The sequence below is a fragment of the Orbicella franksi genome, chromosome 2, assembly GCF_964199315.1.
Source record: "Orbicella franksi chromosome 2, jaOrbFran1.1, whole genome shotgun sequence".
Taxonomy (NCBI): Eukaryota; Metazoa; Cnidaria; class Anthozoa; order Scleractinia; family Merulinidae; genus Orbicella; species Orbicella franksi.
In genome coordinates this window covers 10,313,552-10,337,291 of record NC_138146.1, presented here as the reverse complement: position 1 = coordinate 10,337,291, position 23,740 = coordinate 10,313,552, and the positions used below count along the sequence as shown (strand labels likewise).

At 38.7% G+C, this 23,740-nt stretch overlaps 1 protein-coding gene across 3 annotated transcripts in view; it reads right to left on the bottom strand.

Annotated features, from left to right (window-relative positions):
- Nucleotides 1-2,749: 2,749 nt before the first annotated feature.
- The window catches only part of LOC145479973 (clathrin interactor 1-like), a 111,207-nt gene continuing 90,216 nt past the window's right edge, over nt 2,750-23,740 (bottom strand). For 2 of the 3 annotated variants that reach the window (XM_081458461.1, XM_081458460.1), the window contains exons 8-9: nt 9,949-10,272; nt 2,750-7,005 (exon numbers count right to left, since the gene is read on the bottom strand). In XM_081458461.1, coding sequence (XP_081314587.1) covers nt 6,604-7,005; nt 9,949-10,272 — 726 coding nt within the window. In that variant the 3' untranslated portion in view covers nt 2,750-6,603. The remainder of the gene's footprint in view (nt 7,006-9,948; nt 10,273-23,740) is intronic. The other variant, XM_081458462.1, reaches the window with a different exon arrangement.

Genomic DNA, 23,740 nt, shown 5'->3' with positions numbered 1-23,740 from the left:
TTATTTTTTAAACAACCGCCTTAGTTTTTAAGTTTAAATACCAAAAAAAAATTACCCGCGAATCGCAGCCATTTTAAACCGCGCGCGCCTGAGTCCACGTTCCCATGCGCTGGGCTGTGACGTAGCCCTTTGCGTTATTCAGCTCTGTCGTCGTGTACCTGGTAGCGTGGTTGATTGCGTCATGTCAAGCCCCGCGCGCACGTGGCACTTAAACCATTCCTTGTGTGACGCACAGAACGTGTGCGCACTAACAAAAGTAGGCACCGTCCTTAATGTATATTGGTAGACTAAAAAGTCATTGTTGATGCGTGACACTTGGTTAAAAACGATTGAAGCGATACTGGATGTATAAATATCGGAAAGTGTCAAAAATGTTCTTGAAAACACAGACGTTTCGGGTATATGACCCTTCTTTAGTGTTAAAAAACCGTTAAAATACGCAGTAGATTTGTAACTACGTTAGATGGGCGCGCGCACGTAGAAAAATTGCGCGTGCATTGTTTAAATGTAGCTGAAGTTTATGTTTAGTCCATGCGGCTGCACTGTTCCTAGCCGAAAAATCAGCCTCATCTCCTGTTGTTTTCGCTGGATGTTGGTGCCACTACACAAACGCATACCACGCACCTGGACATCTGTGATAATATGGCCCGTAGAGTTGAAATGTTGGGCCACAGGAAATCCAGGAGTGTTCTTGCGTATGCTTCGCAAATGCTCACCAAATCGGTGAAACCGGTCGAAGCCTCGGAAGTCGATTTGGTGAGCATTTGCGAAGCATACGCAAGAACACTCCTGGATTTCCTGTGGCCCATTTCAACTCTACGAAGTGTTGCCATCAACAACATCTCGAGGAAACTTCGTTGAATCCGGGACCACGTGCTCGCTTGATTCTTGTTCATTTCCGAACAAGTTCTCGGCCGGTTACTTCTCGTTTACAGCAAGCTGTAAGACATCAGCGGTTATCCTGCGAGCTTTTAAGACTTTCAGCTGATCTTCAATGATGGAATTTAATGGACATACCACAATAACTATGTTCTTGGTGGTCTTCACAGGAATAAAATGAGGTAGAAGGTGAAAGAGCATTGACTTGCCAAATCCAGTAGGTAGGACTCCAATAACATCCTGACCTTTCAGCATATATTCAGAACACTTCATTTGAAGAGGTTTTAAATTTAAGGGTGGAAAATTACCGTTATTTAAGGAAAATCCGACTCGACGAAGCACTGACAAAAACTTTGGTTCACTCGACGAGACCGCCATCTTGAAAGTTCCGTTTAACATATGATAATGTAGTACACCCAAGATATTTGGGTGTTCTGAGATCATGTGACCAGCCGATCCCAGGGCCTTTTCCCGCCCCACCCCCAAGCCAGGGAAAAGACCCTGGGAACGAGGTTACAATCAGAGCGCGCGCTTTGCTTTAGTTATGTTATAATTAATTCTTTACGCTAAAGCGAAAGCTTGAGTTTTTATCGGCCGTGGCTTTAGTAGTCGTTCACAAAAATTAGAATTGAACTTCGAAGTAATACTGAGCATTACCACTTTTGTTTTCTAAAGTCCAGGAAGCTGCTTTAAATCCGCGATCTGTATTCAAAACCCACTTGAAAGCGCAACGACTTTATAAACACATCCTTAATTTCCGTGTCAGAACTTCCTGGCCCCAAAACTATAGTTTTGTCTCCTTTCTCGTTCAGGCTGGACACCTGGTCTTCCATAAAGATAATCAAAGGAAAAATAACAAGACAAACTGTCTCAACAACTTCTCTTTCACCATGTTCAAAAAAGTCCAACACAAACGGACTAATGTGGAATGCTAATCTCTCTTCAGACTCAGTCGGTGATCGCGACGACTGATGTATCCTTTAACTACTACGTTGATTCACTCCGATTTCTTCGAAACCAAGCTTCTCGAACAAAACATCTTGTTTCAGCTTACCTGTGTTGTGTGTAGCTTGCAAAGAGCTCCGGTGCAAAACGTGTGAGGAAGACCTTCCCTCAAAACAAACGTTGCGACTCTATTTGCCGACGAATGAACACGTGACCTCTAAGTTTTAAAAAAGGCACTGTCGAGCGTCAGAAAAATCCACGAATGCCAAATATGCTCACTGACAGTTGCTCGGTGAAGGCCAAATTAGCCTCCAGACAATCCTGGCAGACTCGAGCCCGCCGAGTTATCAGCGGTTTCATTAATTGTTATAATAATTACTCTTCATGTAATGTTCACGCAGCACAGAGGACAGTGAACAAGATGCGGGTGGAAAAGTTCCGCGATCGACGCCGGTTGGAAGGTAGATCGATATTTTTTTTTCCTTTCTTTTTTCGTTGTTTTTAGCGATACAATAAATAAATGCTCTGTGTTTATATCATTTCGCTCGCTATATGCGCATTTACCATACCGTGACCGTACTTCAACGACTTCGGTTTCTGCAAAATCCATACGAAGTCCGCATCCAGTGAGAACTTGTGTTGCTCATCGATTTTACGATCCTCGATGTTCTCATTTTCGGTGGCCGAGTCTTCTTTAACTTATATCTTCTCATTTCGGCCTTTAAAACAGCTTATTTTAATTACAGATGAACAGCAATTTAAAAGTAAGCCGCGAGCGTACCTCATTTGCATAATGTTTACAGCCCATCGCGCGAGCGACACATTTTCCCACAACTCACGATAACTCGTGTTGCGCATGCGCAATTCACGAGTTAATATAAAGGGGGGAATTTAGTAAGTCTTAATACAACTTAATGCTAATACCGGTTCAAACAAATCTTTAATTCTGCAACATAAAAATAGATAAAATTTCCCTGGTACTTTACATTATCATCAAACAAGATTGCTTTCTCTTGTTAGTGTTAATTTGACTTTCCTATAGTTTCGTATGGTAGTTTTTATTTACAGCGTTATTATATAAAATTTTTGTAAAATTGAACGATAACTCAGGGGAAACGTGTGTGCCGGGCACATTATGATTCGACATTCATTCTCTGGACATGCATATTAACAGGTATTTGCTTCCCCAGCTGCTGTTCAGGGTCATTGTAATGTTAAGGCCCTGGAAAACTAAAGTTATCGACAACCTTTAGTCATGAATAACACAAGACAGTGTGGGAAACAAATTATTAACAGCAAACTGCAAATAGTTAGGAGCAACAATTTACTTTTCCTCTGCAAAAGGGAAAACTTTCCTTAGATGTTAAGAACAACAGTTGATGTGATCTCATTATTCCTGTTTGTGGGACAGCCGTTAAAAAAAGCCCTTATCAGAGATTGTTGCTAGCGGAGAGAAACATCTGACATGCACAGCAAATGTAAGTTAGCAAGCTCTTGCACAAGTTTATTTTTCTTTGGCCTCAAGTGTAAAAAAAACTTTATCACGCACTGATAGCTGCCGACAACTCTCTGGTCTATCAAGGCCCTTCGCACTTTTATTGTAAATATATGTCGTCATACTACATTATAGTGATAGCAGTTTGAGTAGAATTAAAAAAGAGAAAATACCTATTGTGGACTATACAGACACGTAACAGGTGTTGGGATTGTCACCATAAGAACATATTGGTGTAGATACCAAGACTCAGTTAAAACGGCATACTTAAAATCTGTGCAAATGGATCATGCATACATACATGCTTGCATTGGGCAAAACTCGATCATTGTAATGGCCGAGAAGTTTGAATTCCTATTGATAGAAAACATAGTTATCGCTGCTAGAAAATTAGTACTGTTCGCATCACCAAACTGGAAAGTCTGACACTGCGTGAAACAGGTCATGGTAAGCGACAACTGGCTTAATCTAGCCTTTTTTGGATGCATAGAAATAAAACAGGTATGACTTAAAGTCACAAGTCCTCCTTTAAAATCATGAGAAAATTTGCAATAATCTCACACGACAGCATTGCCTGTACCATCTAAAATAAAATGCTGGCGTCAATGTATAATTGCACCTAAATCGTACTGGTATAAATACTGGAATAAATTTCCTGAATTTAGATTGGGCTCTACAATAGGTCACGTTCGATAGATCAATATTCTAACATGGCTCCGAGGCTTTCAGGACAAACGTCTGTATTTGGCGTTGTTTTCTTGGTATCCAAGTCTCTTTTGGGAATTGAGAGACAAGAAACTGAAAAAATGTTACAATTTTGACCCAAAAGCCTCGGAGTCATGTTAGAATATTGATATATCGAACGTGGCCTATTCAAACCAATATGTTTAAGCAGTTCTATCGATTCACGCAAGTGTCAGACGACCGAAGATTCTCGGACTGTGCGTAACCACTCCATTTAATAGCCGTTACGCATTGTTTATGCTTCTAAATGAAATAACAAAGTTCAAAGAGATGAAAATTAACATCAACATCCTGGACAACGGTCACTAAAATGGAATATACAAAAATCAAGTTGAACTTAATACACTGAAATACACTGATTTTGAAGCACTCGGGACTTCAACATCAATACACTACTTGAATAGTTTAACTATATAACTCTATATTCATGACAAAGTTCAAAATCAAATTGACGATGCCTACAAAAATGTTAAAAAATTTGGTTTCAATTAACCAGCATGACTTTATTTTTCAAGCTGTTCCGTAATCACTCGATACGGTATGAAACCCTGAGCTATAACGGCACCATTTTAAATCAAATTTGCCTTGATGGCAAGGCTTGTCACAAGCATTCCTTTAAACCTCAGCCTTGGCATCAAGTAGCATTTACACATTAAAACGACTTTGCAAGGGTCATTACATGTGTTAAATGACTGGCTCTAGGTTATCGTATATAAGTACAACAAACTTTGAAAACCACTGTCAAGATCCTAGCTAAATCAAGAAGCCAGACCAAATATCCAGATTGAGGATATTAGCCTGCAATAGGAACTCCTCATTGGTTCGCATCGCTCGAGACAAGCTGATAATGATCCCACCTCTCAAAGAGCAACAAAAAATCAAATGTGCTTACCGAAGGATGATGGAAAAAATGAATAAACAAAGATTTCACAGAACTTAGGTTGCGTTTCTTTAAGAAAATCCAAGATTGGATTCTTAAATCCGAAAGAATCCGAAAACGGATTTTGCGTTTCTTTACTAAACAGATCAATCCTTGCCCAGAGTGGATTCTTCGGTTCCTTTGATGCACCATGATCGAAGAGATCTTGGATTGATCTGTTTAGTAAAGAAACGCAAAATCCGCTTTCGGATTCTTTCGGATTAAGAATCCAATCTTGGATTTTCTTAAAGAAACGCACCCTTAATTTCACCATGTCGATTTCTGTACTATTTGCCAGCCAGTGTATTTTGCTCAAGCGTTTCGATTTTATTATTCAAGACAACAGAAGAAAATCGTTTCATGACAGTCAAGACATCAGCTGTTTTCACTTTAGATACGGACAAATCGTCTCAAATGGAAGAAAATGGGACGAACAAAATTGTTGTCACAAAAGTTGTGTGAAGAAATGATTGCATTTTGGTCGCTGAAATATTCATGGAGAATGGAACTAGCAAATAGAGACGAGTGCTAGCTTATGGGGAAATCAAAAATGGCGGGTGGAAAGTGCAGCTAACCAAGCCTGTAAGTGTCTTGCCCCTTGCAAATTAAGATGACCAACACGAGGTGAGTTGTCCATCTGGAATTCACATTAAACGAACAAATCGTGGGAGGACTCGTCCGTACAGACGATTTGTCCGCTTTCTAGAGTGAAAATGGTCATAAAAGTAGTTTGTGAACACGCCTGACTTTGTGCCTCATTCTCGATGAACAAACACATTTAGATTTAGATTATGAAATCATTATAGTCTACTTTCGAGTTAACCAAGACTGCTGAACAAAATGATTGAGGACGCATCTGTACGAGGTTGGTCTCGATCTGAAGTAAAATATTTGCAAACACCCGTGAGAACATGAACTATGGAAAACTCTGCAGTGTTTCGTCTCACGCTTCATTACATTCGTGCCGATATTTTGTTAGCAATTTGAGTCTTAACACTTTTTGTTCAGCACTTTCGGTTAACTAAAAAACTGGACTATGGCAGGATTTGGTTGTTGCTTTTTTAGAATATTTTATTAGCATTAGCCGACTTTTGGCTGACTGAGGATTCTGAATTTTAAGGTTTAGGTCGCTCATCTTTGAAACCCCTAAAATCAAAATAAAAAAAAATTCTAGTGTTTTGCCAAACCAGGTCTTACAAATCAAGCAAACAATATTCTCTACTGCACTATTAAATCTTATGGCAATCATCATTTCTTCTGCCATCTGTGTTGGATTGAAGCCAACAACTGGAAATGTTGTCTCCTTCCCTTCTATAGGTTTGCCCTGTGTTTAAGAGAGACCTCTGACAGACAACCTCCAAAACAAGTTTACTTTGTTTGCCAGTTGAACCTATTTTCAATACCACTTTAATCCCCATTTTTGCCACATTACAGAAAGTCTTTAAGCATATTTTTTGGGCCAGCCAATATGAATTTTGATTCGATTGTATCATCCAGTTGTATTATAATTTTTGTATTATTGTTGCTAGATTCTCACTTGGTGGGAATTAAGCCAAATGCTTCCAGCACACCGACGCAGTAGCTCAGTAACAAGTGTTCACACTGTCTATTGCCATAAACATCAACTCACACCCTTATATGTTGAATAACCACTACTATTAAAGCCTTGCATTTGTCCCATTGGTTGGGGCTGCATCATTCCCATTCCTCTGTTTGTCATCTGCATCATGGGTATGTTAGACGACACAGTCATCTGATTCATATTTGCCCTGAGCATGTTTATCTGTGGTGCCACACCCATCATGGGGACACTTGAGTTCATTGGTGGAGCCCCTCCCATAGCATACATACTCTGCTGTGGCATACCATAGAGAGCCATTGTAGCTGAAGGCATTTGCTGCTGATTCGAGTACAACTCATTCATGCTTGGTTGTGCAGGTTTGTCCCTATGGCTCATTGGACTTAAATTGTCAAGACTAATGTCAACTGGACTGTTGGACCATGTTGTTGATTTAGCTGACTTCTGGAAGGAAATAGGAAAGATTTAATGCTTACATTCCACATCCTAGACAAAATAACGGATTGGTCCAAACTACGTATGCAAGTTTGGTGCTGCCATGTGCGACGCAATGATTGAATATAATTATCCAGCCTTTGAACAACCAGAGCCTGATCAAGGCCAAATTATAAATGGAGAAGAGGACTCCATTTTGCTATCCAGATCATGAAAACAGCTGCTTAAGTACAGTCAAACCTCGATTATCTGGACTTGTTGGGACTAGATGAAATAGTCTGGATAATCGAGGGTCCAGATAATTGAAAATATGAATATTAATAAAGAACAAAACTGTTTAAATAAAGCAACATTTAATCTAGAATGCGTTGCAGCCGGACGTGTCACAAAATCCCTGGCAGTTTAGACTGTCTGCGACGCAGGCTACATTTAATTGTGAAACAACACTTTTCCAAATCGTTTGGAAAACGATATGGTCTACTGTACATCTTGAACCACTCAACTCTGAGTCAATCAGAACTCATTTGAGTGTTCTTCATTAGTTACGCCGTGCGCGAGTGCTGCTTTTGCTCTCCAAAAGCAAAACAAACTCACTTTTGACTGCACTTTTCGATACTATAGTTCTAAAAACAATATTGCTATGGATCTTGATCGTGACTAATAAATATTCATGGCAAAATCAGGACTAGAGAAAAAGTCCAGATAATCGAGGTTCGACTGTACCCAACTAGGACAAACTTTTCACTGTAGCTAAAGAGAAACAAGAATGGCAAAACCATACTTGTAGATTGATCTGATCCCCCCTTGGGAAGGGGGGATACGGATGACATGTCGCCAACTGCGATATCCAAGAAGTTATGAAGGGCCCTCAATTTCACATCTACTTAATTCCCAGAAAGTGCCCTCTGGATGAACTTGATTTCTTCTGTGCAACTCATACTGACTTAGCCTTCCCTTCAGAGTCCTCGCCTTAACAGAAATCTGATGGTATTCTGCCAGAAAGTGAATAACTTTGCAATCCACTTTCAAAATTAATGTAATTTTCTATTATAACAGCGAATCTCTAGACTGCACAACTGCACAATCCTGTTTGGGTTTCTTTAGTGAACCACACCGTATACAGAAAATCTCATAGTTCCTAAATTCTCTTCCACACTTGTAGCAGAACATAGGTTTGAAAAATACTTTTTCTAGACTTGATGATGATTCTTGGATTTGTGAAATACTTTCGGATTTGCGAAAAATTACTTGAGGAGCCAACAATTGTTTTAAGATTTGTAATAGTTTATGTAAGATTTTACAAACTCTTCAACAATGACTTCCAAAAAAAAAAAATCAATTTTATTTTTTGGGGAAATTGAAAAATATTTTGTGATCGTCCATTGTAGGCTTTTCTAGGTAATTCTTTTCAGTTGTTAAATTTTCACAAACACGTGTAGGAAGATGTCAGTTTTTTCTCTAAAATAACAGCCATTACACACTGCACAAGAATGTCTCTGAAGACTCAGGAGTCCTTGCATTTCTTTTCTGCTGTGCTTTGACCACATACAAGTAAGAGTTTTTACCTACTATTCCTGTGTTTTCAACTACTTAGCAATACATGTCTATTCTTCGGCACATGGAAATCACTGAAAAGATATTTTGGCCTTTTTGTGTTGTACAAAGTATAAATCTTCACTAGGACAGCGATCACCTTTCGAAGGGATGGTTGGCCGAGTAATGTTAATGCCTCTCAAGATAGGGATGCATGGCGTGGCCCACTTAGTGAACTGGATACAAGCAATTCCTTGACAGCAATAGTCAGCATGTTCTGTGTTATTTCCTGTGCTGTTCTGTACTCTCTTAAGTATTTTTGTTCCGGTTTTCATGATGTGTTGGTGCAGTTTGCACATGATCAGTTACTTTGAATTTGTGGGCTCGTTACAGAGTGATGCACACTATCAGTTTCTTTCCCCTTGGTCTGTCACTTCCCAAAAACCAATTGTTTTTACATGAGAAAATGCCCTGTGTAAATAATTTAATTGGTTATTTTGATCAGCTACAACTTAGCAAATCAACAAATAGTGGCTTTGTATGTCTTCCATACTGGTTGTACAGAACTAATATGTTCTCAAATTATGAGTGCATACCTGCACGAAACGCATATGACACAAACAGTGATAAGAGAATTACATAGAAAGAAAGATGAGCACAAGAACTTAGCAAGCCAAAATGAGAAAGACCAAACAATGGAAAGTGAAACGCTCACCTAAAGACAACTGATCTACCACCAAAAGTTAAGTTATCAAGTATTTTATATCTGCTGATAGGTCATGGGCCCTATTTTTCACAATAGCAACAAACGTTTTCAATGATGCTTCATGTTGAATCAAACATGCAGAAGTCATATGAAAAAGCAGTAAACCCAAGGGAATCTCACAGTTCCAGTCAATGGCACGCCAAATATGGTTATATGGACTCATTTGTCTTGGTGCTGAAGAAACTTCTTATAGAACTTTTTATTCTACAATCCTGGCCAAAACCTTGGAACACTTGACAAAACGACAAATGGTGACGCATTATTTTGAGGTGGGAAGTTGTTATTTACTTTGCCGAACCCTTTCCCCCTAAAACAATGTTGGAATAGTGGGTCTACTTCGGACGAATCAACATCAACATTGTGTTGGGGGTGGGGAGGGGGACGTGGACAGAAAGATCATATGCTGGCAAAAATGCAAAGTGTCCCAAGAGTTTTGACCAGGATTGTAGCTCACGTATTGTTCAGACTGTATTCTAACAGCACCAACTTACAACCATACACCCACAGAGCAGACCTATAGAAAAATATTGTGATGCCACTTTGGCATTTAGAGTGAAGTTAGATGATACAAGAGTCACTGTCAGCCATTTATTCACCACAATCGCTGTTTCTTAACATTTATCAATATCATCATTAATTTCAGCTGTACTTACCTGATGCAATGGAGTACAGTCTGCCATCATTGCCGAGGATGACTTTCCAGCCATCGGTGGCTTGGAAGGTGTCATGGCTTGTGATTTTATCAGTACTGGCTGTTGACTTGTTTGAGATTGAACTAAAAGTTGAGAATTCAACAACGGTCCTTGCATTCCTCCAAGCATAAACTGATTTGGTAGTATTGCTGGCTGGGCTGGTTGAGGCTGTAGACCAGATAGTGCACTGGCTTGTGGTTGAAGAGCTGAATTCACTGCTATCTGGGGTTGGAGGGGAGACAGGTTTTGGTTTGAAGTTTGGGCTATTGGTTGACTTGTTTCAGCCTAATAAAAAAAAAATAGCCTTTGTCTAATTGAACTAGTTAGCTTTCATAAAATGAAAGTTTATGCTCATTACCTCAAAATATAACAGCTTTCCACAATGTTGAAAGCTAATGATGATACCTTTAGCCCAGTGATGCCCATTGACACTCATGCTGGTCAACGCTAGCCTTGTAAATAGCTATGATCGTAGAGCCAACGTAAAATAAAACTGATTACTACCAAAATTACAGCAGGATTTATGGAATGAAAGTAAAACCCTTCACATTAATTACCATTGTAAATAACACAATTTTGACTCATTCTTCAATTCAACACTACTTTATACATTATATTGACTTATTCTTGTTATATTTGACTTGTATTTGTAATAATGTTAGTGCAGTTAATTTTATGGAGTTTTACTTTTGGTGCTTATCATGTAGTTCCCCCCTCAACTAGACTATACATGTTCTTTTTGGGCGGGACTTGTGATATCCAAATTTCTTCTAATTAACAAATAAAGAAGCCTTGACTGTGCTCTGTTCTGTTGTAAAGCATGCAGGAAGCGGTAGAGCACAAAAGAAGTGTAGGGGAAAACACAAGACGAAGTCAAGTGTTTTTCCCCACTTCTTGAGTGCTCTACTGCTTCCTAAGTGCTTTACAACAGAACAGAGCGCAGTTGAGGCTTCTTTGTTTTATGATAAAGAATCCGATACTTTCCCTGCACATTCAGCTCAATTTTCAAACCAAACTTTATTTTCCAAACAAGTAAAAGTGGCGTCAGCCTTGCTCTGTTCTCTGATAAAGCACGCTAAAATAAGCCAATCACAATCCTTGTTAGAATTGTTCAAATAATTTGATTGGCTAACAAAGCGACAGCTGTCAATTACAAACTGGACTTCAGCTAAGCTTTCAGTTTCGAGTGGTTTTGAGTGGCTTTCGAGAGAAGAACGATGCCTTCAAAGTTTGCTTTTTAGTTAATTGTCAAATAAGAATCTAAAGGCAGGCAAAGGTTTGTAGTCCATAGGAATCTGGCCATATTGTGGCTCATGAAACCGTGCACTTTTCCAATGGAAATCACGGAGCCAGGAGCTCGAAGCTTGCAGATAAAAATGCAAAATGCTGAGTTGAATTTGAAGGGAGCTACAGTTATTTAAGCTTTCGGCTTGCAGCAAGATTGCCTGAACTAACGTAAAAGTTAGACAGACTAAACTGCTCCCACTGGTTCTACTCGGACCACAGAGGAGAATATCTAGAGCAAGCTTTGAGCTGACCGAACGTCGGTTCACTTCGCTGAGAAGACCAGAGAACAAGCGAGTGTTACTACACTGCATTTAAGTGTTGTTTTAAGCAATTGAGCATTTTTACGAAAATAAAGCTTCTCATCATAAGCAGAGACAGCTCAATTGTTGTTTTCTGTTGTTGTTTTACTTCTTAAGTATAATTTCCGCCTTCGTAACAGATATAATGTCTTTTATCGAAGAACTGGTTAGTTTGAGAATTTGTTTATTTCGCTACATGTTTTGTTGGACGGAATCCGGCAAAACTTGTCATTTTAGTACAGTTTTCACACTACTGTTGCTAACAATGGTCTCCATGAGCCATATTTACTGTAGACAGAGTTCGTTTCCATTGCGTTTGTCTGAATCACAGGGGATGTTTAATTTGGGCCAAATTTGTCAAAATTCCGAAGCAAAAATTTGAAAGCCAGCTTACTGTCATCAACCCGTGCTCTGTTCTCTGACAAAGCACGCTGTTTCAGCCAATCAGGGCACGCGTTATATGGAAACTTTATTATAACATGTTTTAATAAGGATTGAATGACTGAGTGAGCATACTCCTCGTACCACATATATGTTAAAGCCAAACATATTTTTGATATGAGTAGGAAAAACTTCCACAAAACATGCCATGCCAGTTGAAGAAAAACCTGACTGTTCCTATCAACAGCACTTTAAATTGCAAATAACCACTTTCCATGATGTTGCAGTGAAAAACTTTTAGTGGGAACAAAGGTGACTGAAATACCAACAAAACCACAAAGAAAGGTAGAGAAAAACAAAACAAAACAAAACAGGAAACTAGTGAGACAATCTCAGATAGTGCAGAGTGTAATTTATGGCTCTGATGCAGTAGTCACACAGGTCCTCGACCCTGCTGTTCTCTCCCTTGGTAGTTAACTAGGCCATTTCCCCTTTGCAGAATATGAGCAGACAAAAACTTGATCAGACATAACTTTTAGCAGTGTGTGTGTTTCATGTTTGTGTTTTGCCCAAAAATAACTTACAATGACCGTTTGTCAAGATGGTTTTAAATTTATAGTAGTATTTTATCTTGAGTTTCGTCCATTTTAAGACCGAGTTTACCAGAGGACCAGGCAGGGGTGATACATGCCATCTCTCCTTTTTGGATGAAACTTTGCCAGATTAAAGGTACTACCCAACAACTCTATAAGACAAAGTGGGCTGTCTTTGTGACTTTTCCCTTAGGACTTAGACCACTCCCCCTGGTTTTTTGCCCAAAATCCCCAAAATGTCACTAAAATAAGCATCAAATTTAAACACCGCTCCTGCTTACAGAATACATTGCATTTTATTGGTGTTTCACACAAATAAAGATTGGACCTATCTTAGTTCACACCAGGAATTTCAAGTCATTTGAAGTGACAGGAGCCAATCAAGGAATGTCATTTCCTACCCATGTCACGCAACATTTAGCTATGAGGCAAATTAGCTGAAATTCTGACTCAAATATTGCTTAAGTCACACTTTCTAAATCAAAACTAATTTCATCACAGTTTAGAGTCACCCTTGGCCTGATGAAATCAAGAATAAAATTTTTGGCATCTGTTATTTTTTGGTAACAAAAGCTGTTCAAACAACATGACAAGAGGCTAGTTTTAACAAAGAGACAAGTGCGAATCTAAAAATATTAGATATTATAGAATCAGTTTATCAAAGTTATTTCTATGTTAATGTCATTAACAAAGTCTTTGAATATTATTTTGGGCAGTGGAAGCTCAATGAATGCTTAACTCTTGCAATATCCGTTAACCCTTGGACATACAAGGCGAGGGGTAGGGTGGATGCCATCCTCCCAAGAAGGTATTTTCGAAATTTTGAAAAGACAATTTACTCTAAGGGGCTGACACTTTCATTAGCTGTTCATTCATCCTTCATGGATATTTTGATATGTCAATTGTGCGTCCATCATTTTTTATTTTTCCATAGCAACCACTAGATTCGTGTAGGTTTGGCCAAAAATCAACTTTTTTTGACATAATTCTGTATTTTTTCCAGTTTTCTTCCTCAAATTCCAGAAATTTGCAAATTTGTACATTTCATAAGCATTTTGGCTTGATTTTGTATCAATTTCCATTATTTCTTGACTTTTTAAGAAAAAAAATAAAATCCAAGATGGCGGATCCATGATGGCAGGTCAAATGATGTCATTTTACATTACGACGTCACAGTCATTGAATATGGTATCATTTTGTAGAACAAGCTCAGGGCTATCTAATCAATGTAAGTTTAGTACGCTGTGCATTAACAGAACAAAACCCAGAGGGGGTTCCTTCCATTTCCCCCTTATACGATGGTGGGGGTACGAGTTAGCTTGTACGTCCAAGGGTTAAATAACAATGCAAAATACCTTAATTCTATTCGTAAAATCTAAATATGGGAATGAACGGCCATGATGTTTGAATTCTAAAACATTGACTAGTTCGATGAGAGTTTTTCTCGGCATATCTTGCGTTTTAGATTACTCTTGAAACCCTGCTCAATCATCACAGGTCAAATACTTGATCTTGCAATATTGTCAACGCTTACTTTACACTCAGCATACAAACTCATCAATCCTGAGGAGTATTCTTCGCTGAAATTATTGTTTGCCCTCATTCCGAGTTCAAAAATCCCTTGAAATTTTCATTTTTCTGCATCAGGCATGCAAGTAAATCTTGGTAAACACGTACAGTTTGTATATAATACTTCAACTGTGAGATTGAGCTTTAGCTAGCTTTTATGAAAATGCGTTTTTCTTCTGAAAGTTCCTATACTGAATTAACCGCAGATAAAGGTTATACTGCAAAGATGTTAGCACAACACATTGCAAATGATTGCATGTCTGCGAGTAAGAAGATGTCTGAAAAAAAATTGCAATTCTGAGGAAAAATTGAGCCTCGAGAAGATCTAGTAGCTAAAATTATCTAAAACCTAGCGTCCAAGCGAGCACACATGACAACATACATGGCACCAGTGTCTTAGGTTTAACAAGGTTTGGCCCTGTTGATTTCTTAAAATTTTTCTAGGCACTCAACAAGCTTGAGTGGTTCTTGGTTATCGTTTTCTTTTCTGTTCAGTAACCTCCTGAGTATATCCATAGCTTCATGGCGCTGTGAAATAAGTGATTTGTTTTTTCTGGTCACAAGACTATGTTACATATTCTATATGGTGGATGGTAAAGTGGCTGGCAAGTAGTACTGTCTTCGTACTGCAAGCCTGGTCAAGATCTCTTCTGCTTTATCTTGAGATGGATTCAGATCAGCCTGATGTATGGCTAGTCGGCCACTTCTGTACATTACAGACAACATGCTGAAGTACTAGGCTATTTGGTCCGCAGCAAGCTACTCATCTTTGCTGGACATTTTCCTGCCACTACTGTCTTGCACAGTCTCATCTTACTGCACTCATTCACTACACTTTCGTCCTGTCCCCTCACCTTCCAAGAATGTTCTTTTTGGGTTCCTCTTCGTGGTGTTTTCAGACCCATCCCTTTGAGATTTCCCACGTGGATCATGATCACTAAAGGACGTTTGGGATTTCAACCCATTTTATCTTGATGCTGTCTATGCTGTTTCCCTCTCTAACTTCATTACGTGTTTGCCCACATCCAAGTTTCTCTGCAGAATGCAAAAGACTGCTATGCTTTTATGAATCCCTCTTCAGGGTAGGAGGAATACACTCTTGTAGCTTTAACAACTTGGGACTCTTCTTCAATAGATTGCAAGGTCTTAGACCACAGTTAATAGAGGGGAATGGTTATGAAGCCCGGCAAACATCAAAGGAGCAAACAAAGATGCCAAGATTTGTGTTGGAAGGTCCACGACCGTGCAAAATCTTTTTTTGCACTCAAACACTATGCATGAATTACGTAACCAAAACGTTTCTATTGGTCAGCTACTCGGTCAGTAGTATACAACAATTGTGTTTTGCACACGGTCAAGGCCAAAAAAAGAGAACAAAAACATACAACAAAGAACTTTGTCGAGTTTCATAATAATCCCCTTCTATTAACTATGCCTAGACTGAGGCTGTTGGAGCTGACACTTGTCAAACCCCTGGCTTTAAAAGTAGCAGTCTCTCTTGCAGTACATTTGAGGGCTGCTCTATGCGTAAGTTTGTAGCCCTTGAGGTCTTTCAAATCCATTCCTCATGTGCAGGTGTGAAACATTTACCAGGGCTCATATCATAAGCCTTCAACACTTTCAAACCTCCGGACTTGAAGTTAAAAAATTTTAGAGACAGGATTCCAAACATTGCGTGCTTCAAGGTCTGGCCTGACTCTTGAGTCTTAACAATATTATTGATGCCTGACACCCCTTAACCCGCCATAGGATATCACTAGCACTTTTAATGTTGTGGCCTTCATTTATGTTACAACGCACATGGCTCTGCACTGTGGCAATTTCTCTGTCACAGAGGTCCTCTACAGCCTGTGGATCACTGAAATCATATCTGATGATCTTAATGCCTGTGCACTCTCTAAGGCTGGGAAGTGAGTGGATGAGGTGAGAACAAAGGTAACATCCGGTATTGTTGAGCTTTTCTTTCAAGAAAGTTACAATTGAGTAAAACATTGAAGCCATTCTTATCATTGGAGTGTGCACATCTATAAATAGAGATTGAAATTCCTCACGCAGTGGGAATAAATAATAAATAATAACAACAATAAATATAAATAAATATAATAAATAATAACAACAACAAACTATTAATTATCACTTAGTGATATTATTTGCTGCTGATCAAGGTCTTTGGTTCTTGTTCCCATGCTTTCAAAATTATATGCACAATGTTTATCTTTATACTAATTAAGATTTACTTGCCTGCCTGATGCAGCAAAGTAAAAAAATCATAGATGTTTTTTAACTTGATTCGCATGAAATCGATATTCATTGGGTGAGCTCAAGAGTTAATATATGAGGGCAAACAATGTCAGCAAAGAATACCTCTCAGGATTGATGAGTTTGTATACCAAGTGTAAAGTAAGAGTTGACAATAATCAATTGCAACATCAAGCATGTGACCCGCCCATGATAATCGAGCAGGGTTTCAAGGGTAATCTAAAAAGTGAGATTTGCCCAGAAAAACTCTCATCTAACTAGTCAATTTTTTAGAATGTAAACATCACGGCCCTTTATTCCCATATTTGAATTCTACAAATAGAATTTAGGTGTTTTGCACTGTTATTTTAACCCTCGGATGTACAAGCTAACTAGTACCCCCACCGTGGTATTAGGGGGAAATGGATGGAACCCTCTTGGGTTTGCACTCTGTTTAGGCACAGCGAAATAAATTTACATTGATTAGATAGCCCTGAGCTTGTTCCACAAAATGATACCATATTTGTTGGTTATGACGTCATATGATGCCAAATGACGTCATTTGACCCGCCATCGTGGATCTGCCATCTTGGATTTTAGTTTTTTCTTAAAAAGTCAAGAAATAATGGAAATTGATACAAAATCAAGCCAAAATGCTTATGAAATGTACAAATTGGTGAATTTCTGGAATTTGATGAAGAAAACAGGAAAAAATACAGAATTATATCAAACATGTTGATTTTTGGCCAAACCTACATGAAACTAGTGGTTGCTATGGAAGCAAAAAAAATGATGGACACACAATTGACATATTAAAATATCCGCGACGGATGAATGAACAGCTAATGAAAGTTTCAGCCCCTTAGAGTAAATCATCTTTTCAAAATTTTGAAAATACTTTCTTGGGGGGATGGCATCCACCCCACCCCCCGCCTTGTACGTCCAAGGGTTAATGGATATTGCAAAGAGTTTAGCATTCATTGAGCTTCCACTGCCCAAAATAATATTCAAAGACTTTGTTAATGACATTAACATAGAAATAACTTTGATAAACTGATTCTATAATATCTAATATTTTTAGATTTCGCCCTTGTCTCTTTGTTAAAACTAGCCTCTTGTCATGTTGTTTGAACAGCTTTTGTTACCAAAAAATAACAGATGCCAAAAATTTTATTCTTGATTTCATCAGGCCAAGGGTGACTCTAAACTGTGATGAAATTAGTTTTGATCTAGAAAGTTGGACTTAAGCAACATTTGAGTCAGAATTTCAGCTAATTTGCCTCATAGCTAAATGTTGCGTGACATGGGTAGGAAATGACATTCCTTGATTGGCACCTGTCACTTCAAATGACTTAAAATTCCTGGTGTGAACTAAGATAGGTCCAATCTTTATTTGTGTGAAACACCAATAAAATGCAATATATTCTGTAAGCAGGAGCGGTGTTTAAATTTGATGCTTATTTTAGTGACATTTTGGGGATTTTGGACAAAAAACCAGGCGGGGGGGGGGGGGGGGGGTGGTCTAACTCCTAAGGGAAAAATCACAAAGCCGGCCCACTTTGTCTTATAGAGTTGTTGGGTAGTACCTTTAATCTGGCAAAGTTTCATCCAAAAAGGAGAGATGGCATGTATCACCCCTGCCTGGTCCTCTGGTAAACTCGGTCTTAAATTCAATAATGTGTAGAAGTAGCAAATGTGACAATTTTACTTTTGACGCCAACGTTTGTAATTTGATACTTTTGTTTTCCTCGCCAATGTATGCAACACGATACCTTTGTTTCTGTGAAAATATAAGAAAGATATGTATTCTTTTAACTCACTGCTGGAGATAAATGGAATATAAAAGTTAAATATCTGCTGAAAAGTCGAAGAGGAATGATTTTGTTTTATTCAAAACGCGAATTTTCATTTCCCCGATAAACAAGAACTAATCTAATCATCAAATAGTCACGTCGAATCACGGAATGGTGCATTCTAATTCTTTTGCCAGCCGAGTTGGTGTGAACAATAAAACCACATCAAACTAATACACAATGCTATCGAGTAATATATCTGAGGAGAGTTTCAAAAAGAAGTATTAAAGGTAGAGATTTTTACTTGACGGAAATTATATCCCACATCAGTGAGTAAGTCACCTCATCGACTGATGAAATTAATTAGAGGTTTCAGTAAGTGCCACGGAGTCTGCGGCAATAACAACGAAGTTTCTTTTATCACAAATTTACTATTTTTACATGTAACTAACGTGGGAAAGTTTTGGCTGAATATGAACTTTGGGCTCTCTTTCATAGCAAAGGAAACAAACAAGCTGCTAAGGAGATGCAAAATGTTCCCATTCTCTATTTCAACCCTGGCAAACACACAATAGTTACAAAAAAGCAGACGATATTTCTTGAATCGAGGTAGGGAAGATTCCAGAAGATATGCAGTCACAGTAGCGTTCTTCGCACTAAAAAAGGAGAACCGACGTTACCTGAAATATAACTGCTATCCCCAGCCAAAATGAAAGCGTGATATCACTCATAACAAAAAATAAAACATAGGCACGCATGGCGTGCAAGAGTTATTTTTTTGTGTGAAGTGTTGGAGATAGGAGCATTCATGGTACAGTAATGATTTGGTTAATTTGACAAGTTTTTGTGGTTGCGATGTTACATCGGTCAAAGTCCATCAGCTGAGAGCTGAAAATTTGGGTTTATGGCTCACTTGAGGGGAACAGCCGAAACATGTCTTATCTTAATTTTTGACTATTAAGCATCATAAAAATGTGTGATAGCAAGGAAAGAACGGTAGCTTTCACTTTGTAAATCAAATTTTAAATTTTGCCCTACATAGCCCTCTTTTGCCGCCATCTTGGATTTTTGGGGAACGCTTAAAAGTGGTTTGTATTCCTTTAATGTGAGCGAATCCTGTTTCAAATGTAAATTTTAAACGTATCGGAACTACAAACATGATGTCCATTTGTTCTAGTGCTTGAATTATCAGTACATGACGTCATAAGTGACGTCACAATGCCTGATTATTGGTCACAATATGATCATTTTGCACTTATAATCATTGCAAAAACATTGTGGGGTACGGTTCTCAAAGTTATTTCATGAAAATAGAGCAAGTAGATGAAACATTTGCCTATTTCCTACATCCAACCCCAGCTCCCAAACATGCACTCTCACAAACGAAAGTGCGAAAGTGTTTCCTCTGAATCATGATCTGATCAATGGTGAGCGAATGCATTGTATGCGGTTGTCAGGGTTCTAGGTCAGCCCAGGAAGCTTCTTCACGAGTATTGGGCTATTACTTCATCACACACCTACACTCATAAGGAGTTGGCTCCAGCACGCATCAAAGAAGACATCAAAGCTGTAGGAGAGCAGGTGGATCAGCTCAAGGATGTTATCCGTGACCTAGCCATGAAAAGAAGATGCAGCATTAACGAGCTTGTCCACGCCGAGGTATCAAAGCGACAACTGAAGTAAGTGATGACTTATTGCAGGCTAAGAGCAAGGTAAAGAAGGTAGTGAATGACTTTGTAACGACCGTTACTCATCTAATCCCACTTCAGATTACTCATATCCATTGAAGAAAGCCAAGCCGAAGTCTTTTAAGGATCTGTAGGCTGTGCATAAGGTTTGCAACTAGGACATAGTACTTCTTCCTCGTATGGATCGTGATGTATTTGCTCTGATGGCACTTGTCGGTCTCTTGCCAATCCTTGTGGACCCCTGCGAAAATCATCCAAACAGAGGCAAAACTCTCCAAACACCTGGAGTGTCACAGTCACTGAGAAATACCCAGAGAACACAACCAGTATTTTCAGTGTATCTGGTCTTGCTGATGTTGAATATCCTGCCCTCTGGAGGTATGTCTCATGTGGTTGCTAAGAGAGTGTTTGAGTTGGTAATGAGCACTGGCAACAGGCACGTGGATGAAGTATTCGACATGTATCGAGAGGTATCTGTCAAGAATGTCGAAAGGTTTTAAAGAGTGTTTACCTCTAACGTTGAACAGTACAAGAACATACTACCTGCCAATACTGCGAAGTCAGGGAACAAGCTTTTCAGTGTCACCGCAAACAAGCCTGACATTACCAATTCCGTCATGTCACAGTGGAAGAAAGAAGCATTCTGAGGCAGGCTTAGTGACCAGATCATGTACGTGACAACCGAAGATCAGTGCTAGAGACTAAGACATAGCCACACGCAAACCAGTTCCTGATATAGGGTGTAATCATGAAGAGGCTGATATGAGTATGGTTCTCCATGCTCGGTACATGGGAAGCAGGCGCATCATCCACTCCGACAATGATATCTTTGTCCTCCTGCTTGGTCAAAGCCAAAACCTTGGAATGTGCTACATGAAGTATGGAAGAGGCAGAAAGACCAGAATGACAAAATTTCTTTAGTTATTAACAGCTTGGAGAAGTAACTTGACCAAGTCATTGACAAGCTCTACTTCACTGATGAAAGTCCTAATTGGCGTACACACAATCACAGACTGTGATACTCTCTGGTAAGCAGTTCAGCTTCTAATTCTACAATACAGTGAAAAGTACGTCCAAGGTATGGCGAGAATTGGGAACGAGTGAACAGTATCCGGAGAGATACTGGAGAAGGCACTCATGTGACAGCTGTACGAGAAGGAGTGCTAGAGAAGGACACGCTGCGCTATGAAGTCCACTGCATCAGAGGCAGGAAAGTCTAGCCAGAGGCTTCGCAGCCATGCCAGTCATCTCTATGACGTCGCGTTACGAGAGCAAATTATCAAGAAGCAATCTGGAGAGGAGCCGTCACCACAGAGAAGACAGTTGAGATACGACGCTAGGAGCGGAGTATTTTTGACAATTTTTGAGGTGTTTGGAAAGGTGCTCAAAAGAGAGTCTTGAGTGTTTGATATAACTTCTTGATTGGAACCAAAACTAAGGAGAAACAGAAAACTAAAATCGTAGAAATGTCTAACACAATCAGATATCCAAACACCGTCATGGTCATGATTTACCCTTTTAAGCTTGATGAATTGGTTATGACTTGAAGAAGTTATAGATCCAAATGCAAGTGACAGCAGTGACAAAGGGTGTTATAGAAGCCTGGCGTTTCTGTACTCGAACGAGCTCTAGACTGAAGTGTGGACCCAGTTATATGTATCTACATTGAGCTATGGTACATTGGTTCATGGCGTAGTGTGCTCAATTAACTAAACGTACAAAAAGGTTTTTTTTAGTACTGTGATGTGGAGCACCTTATTGGTAATTTAGTTATTTCAGATGGTTGAAATAGAGGTTGAATACACAAACTAGGAAACAAAATGGCAGCCATGGTGATGTAATTTATGACGTCATCATAGCTTGAACAACAACAGACAATACTGAAAAAATATCTAAGATACTAATTATTCCAAATATACACCCAGGCAAAATATCGTGTGCCTCTAATTGAGAAACATATAAGAAAATATCATTTAGAATTCCAAGATGGCGACCAAAAGGAGGGTATTGGGGGTAAATGTAAAATTCAACTTACAGAGTGAAAGCTACCATTCTGTCCTTACTATCATGCATTTTCTTAATGCTTAATAGTCGAAGATTAAGAATATACAAGTTTCGTTTGTTGCCATTAAGTGAGCCAACAACCACCTCAGCTAATGGACTATCATGGTAAGATAGCTAAATAGTAAGCCATAAAATGTTTGACTGAACAAACTACAGTAATCTGACACGTCTCCAGATTAATGTAGATACCATCTTGTTTTCTAACAGGCAATTTGATTCGTTCTTTGATACAACCCGCACTGTGATTGGTGTGATCACGCACACATGCATAACTCCCTCACTCACCGATAACATAACCTTTCCAACCCCCAAGAGGAATTTTTGTTCAAAAATACTCAAGTTAATTTAGACTTTCACATTTTATACGAGTCGTAAGTTTACCTTTTTACACAACACAACACAACACAACTTCACCGAAAATAGAAAGAAAGAGAAAAAACCTCTGACACGTTGAAAGTCTGATTTAATTAAATTGCAATTTAACTTGGTGCCACGCAGTCTTCAAAGAACATTTGAGCAGTTTTCATACTTTTTACCTTTAAAAATATCGGACTGAAATGAATGTCATCAAATAAAACTATTAAACTGCTACTGCAGAGACGTAAAAACCGTCCAGAAATGAAAGCTTCTTTTTTGTTTAATATCCTGGAAACAATAGCTGATAACTTGTCAGCTCTAATTGAATTTACTCCATATAAAAAACAAAAATTTTAAGTTTCCATTTGTTACTAAAGATAGCAAACATCTCGTGGGAAAAAGCGGTGACGATTCGTCCACTCTAATTGAATTTACTCCCTTGTGAAAAACAAGAGTGTCAAAGTACACTTTGTAACTAAAAAACAAAAATGTCTCGTTATAGTTGCATGCAACAAGAACAAAACAATCGTTACCCCCACTTACTATTGTAAACGTTAGAACTGTTTCAAATCTAGTCTCGTCCCCTCTAAAACATGTCCTAAGAACTAGAAGCGACGATTCGTGACCTCTAATTGAATTAACTCCTTGTGAAAAACAAAAGTATCAAGTTACCTTTGTAACTAAAAATAAAAATATCTCGTTGCATTTGCATACTACTAACTCACGAACTGTTTCAAATCTCAAGGCTCATCTCGTTCATTTAACTAAAATCCTCAGCCTAACCAACAGAAAATGTCGAAGTAAACCCAGTATATGAATACTTCCTCCTCTTTTATAGAAGAATAAATATGGCCATTCCGAACTCTATCGGGATCAAATCTTCTCACGTACCATTTACCTTTACAACAAGAAATTTGATTGGCTGTTTATAGTAGGTCCAATCTGATTGGTGTGACATACATACATCTCTCACTCAACCACTGACCCTTAACATACCTGACGCACCGAGTAAGAGGAATTTTTTTACAAAAACATAACTCAAAAATGCGTGCCTCTGAACTCGAGAATGGAGTTTATCACCCTAGCAATGCTAGAACGCATGCGTATTACATGTAATGTTCTACCACAAGGGAAAGCACTCAACGTTCGTGGGTAGTCACGTATAAAATGTATCTTTCTCCTAACATATAGTCGACTTTGACGCTAACTAATTTGCGCATGTGTTTGGAGCAAATTGTTTTTGTTCTTAAGAGAATGGCACCACAAGGATAGCATGAGATTTGCAAAACCATATATATATTTTTGTCATGTTATCACGGAAAGCAATGTTAAGTATGACACGTTTTGCGGAATGCGCTCAGGTACCTACCCCACCCAGCTCCCCTTCCCGCAAGACTAATTGATTAATTGAAAGAAATTAATTAAACAAACATTAAAGTTTACACCTTATTGTGTTACTGGCTTACTATGTTAGTGCCTTAGCG